At 42.5% G+C, this 11,001-nt stretch overlaps 1 protein-coding gene across 1 annotated transcript; it reads left to right on the top strand.

Annotated features, from left to right (window-relative positions):
- Positions 1–2,282: 2,282 nt before the first annotated feature.
- On the top strand, positions 2,283–9,446 carry PTGDR (prostaglandin D2 receptor (DP)). Its single transcript, XM_004681869.2, has 2 exons — positions 2,283–3,253; positions 7,544–9,446. The coding sequence occupies exons 1-2, from the start codon at positions 2,342–2,344 to the stop codon at positions 7,781–7,783; spliced, it is 1,152 nt and encodes a 383-aa protein (XP_004681926.2). The 5' UTR covers positions 2,283–2,341; the 3' UTR covers positions 7,784–9,446.
- The last annotated feature ends 1,555 nt before the right edge of the window (positions 9,447–11,001 follow it).

Genomic DNA, 11,001 nt, shown 5'->3' with positions numbered 1-11,001 from the left:
TAAGCCAGAGTCCATTGAGCTGTGTGGACAAAATAATGGGACATCAGAAAATTTTGATCACCTTATAATTAGTGTGAGTTGTGTATAAGTATATGTTTGTGTGCACGCACACGTGTGCACCCACAAACACACATCTACCTGGAGAGCAGACTTATATTTCATCGGACATTTTCATCAACTCAAGTGAGGTGCTTCTAAATCCATCATCATTTGGTAGGATGTACTGGTAAGGATAAAAGACAAAAGGTGGAAGACAAGGGAACAAACCCTATACAAGGCCTTCTATTAACTGAGTGAATATCTGTGAAAGGATTGGGCATGCCCAGCACTTATAACGGCCTGTGCATGTTACCTCTTACTATTATCTCTACAACTGTATGCCCTGCACTTTCTGCTTTCAACATAATGGCCCTATGAGGTCAGTTTAAGTATCATATCCTACTTATGAAGAAACAAACTCAGAGTAATTGATTGAGCAAACAACTCAGGATCAGAGTGGTGGTATTCAGATATTGAACTCCAAAGCTCAGACTCCCACTCCATGGCCTGAATTACTGGGTGAGCTTTTGGTCTGTAGGCCACCTCTCTGGCTACTTGTCAGACTTTCATGTCTGAAGCTGCAGGGTCTTGCCCTTTCTGAGTCTGTCCATCATAACAGGCACTGAGCCTAAGGAGAGCTTAGTTAAGCCAAAATGTCAAGTTGCTTACATAATATGCTCTTAGTCATCCACTCAAATTCTGCATTGAATTCCTTCATTAATCAAAGGAATAAATCATACCTACTTGTCTTTTTGATGCAGCCAAAGGCCCAAGGGGAACAAATGTTCTCTAACAATCACAAAGAGCTCTAAATCAAATCTGCTATTTTCTGTTTTCAAAAGCCATGTTAAAAGCTGCTGTTAAACATCAGCTATTAAAGCATCCTTCTTTAAGCATTTGAGAATTATGACAACCGCATTGTTTTATGCACTTTCTATGTGTCTACACTTATCCCTCTGCCTCAAAAGAGTCAAGTGGTAACTTCCTGAGAGGCGAAACATTTCTTCCCGGTCACGCAGGAAACCCATGGAGAAGCAGGATTGAAACCAGATCTATTTGATGACAACATCTCCACTCTTTTTTTTTTTAAAAGATTTATTTATTTATGCCTACAAGAACTGGGGCACGGGCCAGAAGTGCTGGTGGTAGTGGTGGTAGGGGATGGTGGTGGTGACAGGATTCACTAGAGACAGAGTGAGCAGCAGAATAGGCAGATCAACTGAAATACACTGCTGAGGGGAGCAGTGGGCAGGTCAGGAGAGGTCTGCCATGCCACGCTGGTACCTCCCTGTCAAGGGATAGAGCTCATGCTGCACTGGCTATGGAGAGCTTCACAGTGCTGCACTTTAACCCCATTGTGCCACCATGGAGGGCCCAGCATCTCACACTTAATTACACTCCTCCTACCTGTCTACACACTGCTGTGATTTGTGGTACCTAAAGCTGATAACATCTCTCCTTGGTCTTCCCTGAAATTTGGTCCACCTCTTAGGAGGAGCAGTGGAAGCAAGTCAGGTGGACTTTATCAATAGAAGCTTCCAGTTTCAGGTCCAGTTCTGACAATGGCAAGCTCTGTCACCTCCAACACACCCCTTAATCTTTCAACACCCGTTTCTTCACCTATGCTTGAAGATCATTGCTCACGGTTGCACTATCTATAAGAAAATAGGAGCTGAGGCTAAAGTGTTAGCAAATGTCAGTTACTTTTACCCCCCTCCTCAGTCACACTGAGCAGTTAAGTTACCACTTGACTCTTGTGAGGCAGAGGGATAAGTGTAGACACATATCAGTTACCTTTACCCCCTTCCTCAGTTTTGAATTAGTGGATTCAAAAACTAGGGGGTGGCCCTTTCTCAGTTTCCCTTTTGCACTCAGCTTCAGGGTTTGTCTTGGCACTACCAAAGTTCCACCACCTCGACCACCAGCAGCTTCTAGTGCCTCTCCTCCCCCGTGGCTGCTCTTTTTCATTTCCCCAACCCCTCAGGCTAGTTTCTTTGCGTTACTTCTGACTCTTTCCTGGAAGACCTCCACTTCTCAGAGGGGGCGTCCAACACACTCAGCTGCCACCCCCTCCACAGGAGCAGCAACCGCTCACACCCTCCGCTCTCCAAAGTACACACCCGCGACACGAAGGCAGCTCTTCCGCCCCTACATGGGGGGGGGGGGCTGGGGTGCGGTGCTGTGACCCACGAGTTTAGATAGGAGGCGCTTGCAGTCTGGAACACCCCACCGTCGGAGGAGTTTCCTCTGCTGCAGCCTCTCCGCTGAGGAGAGCCCCGCGCGGAGTAAGCGGGTGCCCAGCATGCAGACGCCGGGGCTCTGGCCCTCCCCGCAGCCTCCACACCAGCCTGCGGCGACGCCCGCCATGAGACCACCGCTCTACCGCTGTCACAACGCCACCTCGGTGGAGAAGGGCAATTCGGCCACGATGGGAGGAGTGCTCTTCACTGCGGGCCTCCTGGGCAACCTGTTTGCCCTGGGGCTGCTGGCGCGCTCGGGGCTGGGGTCTTGCCCGCCACGCCAACCGCGCCCGCAGCCGTCGGTCTTCTACGTGCTGGTGTGCGGCCTGACGGTCACAGACTTGCTGGGTAAGTCTCTCGTGAGCCCCTTCGTGCTTGCAGCCTACTCGCAGAACCGGAGCCTGTGGGGGCTGGCGCCGGGGGGCGCGGGCAGTTCGCTGTGCCAAACTTTCGCCTTCTTCATGACCTTCTTCGGGCTCGCCTCGACGCTGCAGCTGCTGGCCATGGCCCTGGAGTGCTGGCTCTCCTTGGGGCATCCTTTCTTCTACCGACGGCACGTCACTCGGCGCCGCGGCGTGCTGGTGGCGCCAATCGTGGGGACCTTCTCTCTGGTTTTCTGTGCGCTGCCCTTCGCGGGCTTCGGGAATTTCGTGCAATACTGTCCCGGCACCTGGTGCTTCCTCCAGATGGTCCACGAGGAGCGCTCGCTGTCAGTGCTGGGCTATTCAGTGCTCTACGCCAGCCTCATGGCCCTGCTGGTCCTCGCCACCGTGCTGTGCAACCTGAGCGCGATGCACAGCCTCTACAGGATGCACCAGCGCCTGCGGCGGAGTAAGCGCAGCAGCCAAAGGGACCGCGCGGAGCCCGGCTCTGGCGAAAAGGAGGGGTTCCCCCAGCAGCTGGAGGAGCTGGATCACCTGCTGCTGCTGGCCCTCATGACCGTGCTCTTCACCATGTGCTCCCTGCCTTTAATTGTGAGTGTCTCGGCGCCCATGCGGAGGGTGATACAGCGCGTCGGGCCGTGGGTTCCAGGAGGGCAGGGCGGAGTTTGTAGCACCCGGCGTGAGAAATGCTCTGCCCAAGATCAGAAGGGTTTATTGCTGCGCTTCCCAAGTCAGGTTCACCTCACAATCTCCAGGAGACGTAACCCAATTTGTTAAGTGAAGAGAGGGAGGTTCAGAGAAAGGATGGGGGAAGACTGAGACGCATGGCGTCCCATGATCGCCACAGATCCTCTCCCGTTGATAAAAGCCCTCTGGGAACATCTCTGTTAATTTGGTGTCTCTGAACGCTAAGGACCAGAACTTGCTTCCTTCTGGGCTATGCCGGTCCCCTACTGTTTCCGATAGCGGCAGATGTCTTTATCTCAGTAGACTTGCCCCTGAGTTTAGTGGCATCGGGAAAGTGAATGGCAAGTGAGAGTTGTTGTATGAGATGTTGGTGTGGAAAGGGAATAGGGGGAGGTGTGATCCTGCCAGAGTGACCCTGTGATCCTGTGATCAGGATCCTGTGATTCTGGGAGAGGTGAGTAACTAACTCGTAGGTTTAGGTTTAGTATCGGGAAAGACTCCTGTAAACCCTGGGGAGTGGCAGGGGTTACTGCCACCCAAGCAGGAAGCGGGTGCTGGGCAAGGAGAGGCCAGGAGGCTGTTTGGACAGGCAGATATACTCGTTTCAGCAGATAGTGAAATTCGGGTAACCTGTCTGGACAAGTTTTGTCTCTATTTTGGCAAGTGGGGTGACATGAAAGCCATTATGGGAGGGGTTAATAAAAAAAAGCAAGCCATTATTTTGGGTTTCAATGTACTGGTGGGGGTGATGGTGGAGGTTGAATTCTCATTATTTTCTGAGACTGTTTCCTCCTGGGGATTTGGCCAAGGCTGAGAAAATGTCTTTGGTGTTCCCCCCTCCTTGCTCCTCAAATGTACCTGTTTAACAGGAACAAAGGTTAAACAAATTCATTGCCAACTCAATGCTTTTATAATCCTGAAACTTCTGTGAGTAGAAAAGTTAAGGTTCTTGTGGCCTTGTAGCAATTTGAGATGTTACATTCTAAAGTAAAGGGGAATGAAGGTCTAATGTGCAAGGAAAGAACTGTCTATAGCATCATCATTCCAGATGAGAATCAAAACTCCTGAAAATAGATAACTAAATCTATAGCTATATAAATAGCTAGACATGGACATAGGCATAGTGCTTTGCAGTGCTTCTTAAACTTTAGCACACAGAGAAGCATCTGCCAGATGTTAGAAAACAGTTAGTTAGTTAGTTGGGCTCTGTATTCCTGATTCAGACTTTATTTTGGGGGGGGGTGAAGAAATAAAAACAAAAGTTCCCAGGAGGGGGAAGTTGCTGGTGAAACTGCTTTTGGAAAGCTACACTCTGAAAAGTTGCAAAGCACAGTTCACAGGCCAAATGGGAACTGTCTGCTGTTTTTGTACAACCTGGGAGTTAAGAATAGTTTTCACAAATGACTATCAGCCATCAAGTTGACAACAGAGCACATGAACTCTGATTCCCAACTAAAGCCAAGGACTATTCCCAGAGGGGAAAAAGACTTTCATTCTTCTCTCTAGTAGACATGTGTTACAAAAAATTTATTTTCAGTCATCAGTATTACATTTTAAATTTCATCAGTAAAATTTTGATAAAATGTGGGAGTTCTGTTATGTATGTTACCAAGACATTTTGATTACCAAATACTAATGGGAAAGACACATCTCTAAAGGAATTTGAATAACTCATAGGGAATTGTGAAAGAAATATGGATTTGAAAATGTTTTTCTAAAATATTTGTAAAGCTTCAAAGATAAGCAAAGCAGACAGCATTCTTCACAGGAATATAATTTTCTGGGGTAAGAGCTTCAGTGTCAGACTTGGGTTTAAATCTGGCTTTTCCATTTACTACCTATGAGTTTCCTAACATTTTAGAGCTGTTTCCTCATCTGCAAAATGAGTATACACATACTTGCTCTGGAAGATAGTTATGAAGATTTGAAGTAATATATGTGTGCGTGTATGTGTGTGTGTGTGTATATATTTATATATATAAACTACCTAAAGAAGTGACTAGTCTCAAAAATTAGTATCACTTTTACCACTAACCATAACTTCCACATATTATTATCATTTCCTACTAGAAATAGAAAATTAACCAAGAAATATTATCCCTTCTGGAGATAGTATTATATTTCAAGGCAGTGGTTCTTTTTTTTAAGATTTATTTATTTATGCATAGAAGAACTAGGGTATAAACTAGAGGTGCAGGGGTGAGAAGATTCATCAGAGACAGAGTGGGGAGCAGAACAGGCAGATCTCCTGAAATATACAGGCAAGACAGCAGAGGTCTGCTGCCCCGTGTGGGTCAGCTCCTTGGCCAGGGGACTGAACTCAGGCCAAAGTGGTGACAGTGTTGAGATTTAACCTCTAGGCCACCAGGGAGGCCCTCAAGGCAATTGGTTCTTAAACTTGTTAAAAAATTAAACATTAATAAGAACCCACAGAGCTTTAATTTATGTAGATTATATCCATTTGTAGGTATCATATTAGAATTAAAAATAATACATTTTTTGAATAATGCAAAATGAGTCACAAAATAGGATATTCCTCATGTTTTTGCACAAGGAAAATTTTGGGATTGCAAACAATTTGATGAATGAGAATAAAATTACAAAGATTATAGCAGGTAAAACAAGAAAAGGCATATTGAAAACACAGGACTGAGGACAGGGTTTGAAAATGCACATAAATGTTTCTAAAACTGCTACTTTAGGAAGGCCTAGAAAGTACAAGGATGTCAAGCATGTGTTCCATTAGCCATGAGAGTAATTGACATCTCTGGTATCCTCCATAAAACTCACTGTGAGAGCATGCAGTGAAAAAGTCAAATATAATTTTTAAAAAACAGTTTTGAACCCTTGGCCTTATGGAGGGGATACTAACTAACCCCACACTTTGAAAATCACTTTTGAAATAGTGGACCTAGTGACTGGGAGAGAGCAGAGAGATTTTTAAAAATTATAGCATAAATATTGTGTTTCATTGAAGTAAAAAAATGTTTACTGATATAAGTATCTTTAAATGTGTGATGATGTTGGTCTAGAGTAAGAAACTTAACTAGATTGAATTGTCAAGTTTCCAACTTACAGCCCATTCTCTAATGTGCATAACATATTTTCATCAAATCTATTTTAACCTTAGAAAGCCACAATGTATTAAGGGTTGGTCGACTAGCAGGAGTGGATGAGAGAGGGCGTTCTTGTGTAGACAGATGTTATTGCTGAGAGAGTTAGAAGCCAGGGAATTAAGTACCAGCTTGTATAATTGTGTATGTCAAAATCCATGGAAGTCACAAAAGTGGCAGAGAATATCTATCATGTTTCAAGATAACTCACCTTTGGGTTTCTTTTTGGTGCGACCATACATCCAGCATAGGCTGTCAGAGGCATATAAGGGAAGGTAGGCTTCAGATGGGCCAGGGAAAAAGTTGGGAGGGGACTTAGAGGACTAGAGCAGAGGGTGAGGTCCAAGGTGTTGTAATGGACCAACTAGACAGAAGAAGGCGTTAGTATCAAGGGAGCTATTTCGAGCAGGGATTTAGATCTAGTCAACCTTAAGTCTCTAGTGAGTTGGTAAAAGAAACTTTTTTTTCATGAACTTCTACATCCAACAGAGGGTGCTCTTCTCACACCATTTCACTATGTAAACTGAAATACTTCAAAACTGCCTGACTTAAGGTTCTAAGGTTATTTTAGCTATTACAGGAGCGGCTTATAGAATATATTCTGAGAATGAAAAAAAGAATCCTCAGATGTTATTCAAAAATATAAACAGTGTTCAAACTGATATTTGAGAATAGAATTAATATTTGTAGCTTGATCACTTTTCATTGATCATTGACATGCATCAATAAATTTACATATTTTTAGTGAAATCAAAAAATTGAAATGAATTAAATATTAAGACCAACTTTAGAACAAATACTTCCAATACAATTCAAGTAACCTGAAAATATTAATAACCTAATAGTATGCTGTTGAATTAACCTGGATAAATACAACAGAGAAAATGGTTTGCTTAAATATTATAACTTCTAATCAGTTATCCGATCCCAATCAAGCAAGCATTCTCAAATAGTTGACAAATAGTTATCCAAACCATGCTGCTGTTTTCTTACAGAAAAGTAGCGCTTCCTAAGTGAAGTAAGATTATTTATTGCCCCATCAACCTTTAGATATTATAATGAATGTTTTCCTTTAAAACAGTATCGTGCTTACTATGGAGCATTTAAAGCTGTCAATCAAACAAATGGAACCACTGAAGAAGCTGAAGACCTCCTCGCTTTGCGTTTTTTCTCCGTGATCTCTATTATGGACCCCTGGATTTTCATCATTTTCAGAACATCAAAATTTCGGATGTTTTTTCACAAAATTTTCATAAGACCACTCACGTATCGCAGTTGGTACAGCAATTCCTGCCGATCTAAGATGGAATCCAATTTGTGATAGCATTCACACTCTGGTAAACTGAGGAATATATCGTGTTTTCATCAAAGAACCATCATAAAAGTTGTCACATGTTAAGGCCTTAAAAGTCATCTCCCACAACAAAAATTTACATGTTTTTTCAAAACTATTTGATGTATCTTAATAATGTATTATCTCTCTACTTATGAATCCATTCCGTGGATTTTTTAAATTTTGAGTTATTAATAGCAACAAAACTGTATTATAAACAATGTTAATGGTTTTAAAGTCATGATATTTTTTGTTCCTATATTTGTATTTTTTGTCCCTCCCTATTTTTTGCCAGACTTATGACCTCTTGGTCTTTATTTAAGTACAGTAGAAATATTGCTGTTTACAATTATATGATGGGTATCCGTAAATTTTCTTACCCCATTCATTTCTAGTGAAAACTGGATTCGATTCTTTTAGAGCATACTCACTCCAGTTTAATTATTTTTCTTGCCAACTTAGCTAAGTGTGCCTGACCTACAGATGCCAGGAAGAGACAGAGCAGGTCAGGTATTGGGAAGCCCAGCCCAGCTCTCCCCAGGAAGTGCACTTACTGTCTTAGGTGGACCAATGCTATCAGCACATAAATAGATGCTGGGCTCTGTGTGACTGTGCCTCACAACCCAGAGAAGTAAAACAGAATTTAATCTTCTGAAGCCCACTTTCTTGGGCATTGAAGCAGGGTGTCAAAAGGACTCAAAAGGACACAGAACTTGGGAGTGGTCTACAAGATGTTTCGATTTTTATAACCTTCACTTTATAGGTTTATCATGCTGATGGATTCTTTGGAGGAGGGATTTCTGCTTCTTTGAAAGGAAGCAGTGCGTCTTGGCCAGAGAGCCTTATTGACTGACGTTGGCATTGTGATGTGGCAGGCCACTACACAGCCAAAGGCCCAGCCAGGACTCAGTTGCCTTCCATTAAGGGTAGGGAAAGACTGTAACTTCTACCTATTACCAGCCATAGGCTGCTTTTTGTGGGGCAATAAGATCTTCTTGAGGTTCCTGAGAGCTGTATACTTTCGAAAGTAGAGTAGGATGTGATTCAGCTAGAGCCCAATTAAGCACTTTAATTATTCATTTAAATGTTTACAAAGGTTAGCAACACTGTGGCCAAAAGGGAAAAGTGGGGAAAGACAACCACAGCTGTTACATTCAGGAGACTCTAAACACAGTTTGTAGGTAAGAACTTTCATCTTTGATAAGAGAACAGATGGGAACACCGTCTCCTAGTTCCCACCACATGCACACTCAGAGATGGAGTTGGCTATGTCTGAATAATCCCAAAACCTGCATTCATCCATCCCTTCCTAAAACAGGAATATTTAATCTGTGTTAATTCCAGGTTAGCAGCAATCCCATTTTTCACCTCTGGTTATCTCAATAATGGTATTAACCTCGAAGTGTGGTGGTGGTGTGTGTGTGTGTGTGTTTGTGTGTTGTATAGCAAACTGTGAAATGACAAAGAATACACAAGTTACAACTGAGAGTATGAATAATGAAAAATGCAGTGTTTTCAAGGTTGAACTTCTGTCTGTTTAATGTATAAGTAGATGTGTTTTATGTTCGAGGAAGTTCATCTCCTTTGTGCTTGCCCTTTGCAAGGCATGTTATAATCATTGTCAAGACAATTTGAAAAAGTCCTGGATGAATTAATAAACATGATTTTATAATATTTTGCAGAAGAAATTACTTTCTTTAAATGAAATAAAAAGGTCTAGTTTTCTTATTTGAGTAAAAAATTGCCATCAACCTCATGTTCTAGTGGTTTAATAGTGTGAACTTTTATATACTATTCTCTGTGAGTTTATATTAAGCAAATTTACAAAGGCTTATGTAAGGATTTGGTAACATTATTTTTAAAATACAAAACATGCATATGTCATCCACATGAAAACTACATTGAGGTAAAAGTTAATTCTTTGATCATTTTGAAGGATATATTCCATCAGTTTACTAAACTGATACATACCTTGTGCTAGACAGAGGGCTAGGTGCTGAAGGAAAGAACACCTAAGCCTCAGTCTTGGCCGGTGAGTTGTTCATTGCTCCATGGGGGAGACAAACAGCTACACACTATATGAAATCCCAGGAGTAATGTGCATACACAGTCCTGATAGAAGAGGAGGCTGGACTAGAGGTGATGTGTAGGTTTGTCAAGAGAACTTCAAAGTGAGAAGATACTTGAGTCAGGCATTGCAATTATTAGGAATTTTGGTATCAGTTGAAAATTAAGGGCCTTCCCTGGTGGCACAGCAGATTGGAGCTCTGTACTGTGAAGCTAAGCCAAGTCGTGGACGCTTCAGTGCGAGTTGGATCCCCGTCCCAGAGGTGACCCACATGGCACAGCAGATATTTCTTGTCTAGCTTGCTGCTCTCCTCAGCAGTGTACTTTGTCAATCTGCCTGTTCTGCTCCCTACTTTGCTTCTAGTGAATCCTCTCACCACCCCACTTTACCTCTGGCCTGATCCCATTTCTGTATCCATAAATAAATAAAATCTTTAAAAAAGAAAAGAAAATCAGACAAAGGACACAAAGAGATCCTTTATACAAAAGGAAATACATAAAGTATAGAAAGAAATTCCAGCCTAATAAAAGAAATGCAAAATAAAAATCAAAGTATCAAGGACTGAACAGAAGGAAATTATGAATCTTAACAGAGACTAAAAGGAACACACACACATTCCTGGTGATTTTGTAATTGGAATATTTTTCCTTTTTTCATTTTTGAAGAGTTATTTACTATGCAAACAGCAAGCCAGAGGTGCAGGGGTGGTAAGAGGATTCACCAAGGACAGAACAGCAGACAGATCCACCAAGTACACTGTTGAGGGGAGCAGCAGGCAAGACAGCAGAGGTCTGCTGCATCATGTGGGCTGAGTGTCAAACTCTCACTGAAGTGGCTGCAGCTAGCTTGCAGTGCTGCTTCCTAACCCTTTGTGCCACCAGGGAGGGCCCCTAGAATACCTTCCATTGATAGGGAAACCAATTATATATATCTGGAGCATAAGAATTCTTTCTACTCTTCCAGTAATTCCATTCTAGAGTTCTTTGTAGTAATCAGCAAGATTGTCATAGTTATATACTAAACTCTTTTTTGTAGTATGATATACATCTGGAAAGGTATAAATCTTTACCTCTGATTTATATGCAGTGTTGTAATTCAATATTACCTTAAAAACACAACAAAAAGAAAACAAAAATAT

Source organism: Condylura cristata, unplaced genomic scaffold (assembly GCF_000260355.1).
Source record: "Condylura cristata isolate star-nosed mole 26May11 unplaced genomic scaffold, ConCri1.0 scaffold00013, whole genome shotgun sequence".
NCBI lineage: Eukaryota > Metazoa > Chordata > Mammalia > Eulipotyphla > Talpidae > Condylura > Condylura cristata.
This window is presented reverse-complemented; position numbering and strand designations above follow the sequence as displayed.

Coding starts and splice junctions, on each gene's coding strand:
- PTGDR (XM_004681869.2), top strand. CDS start 2,342: ATGCAGACGCCGGGGCTCTGGCCCTCCCCGCAGCCTCCACACCAGCCT. Junction 3,254..7,543: donor TGTGCTCCCTGCCTTTAATT/GTGAGTGTCTCG, acceptor CCTTTAAAACAG/TATCGTGCTTACTATGGAGC.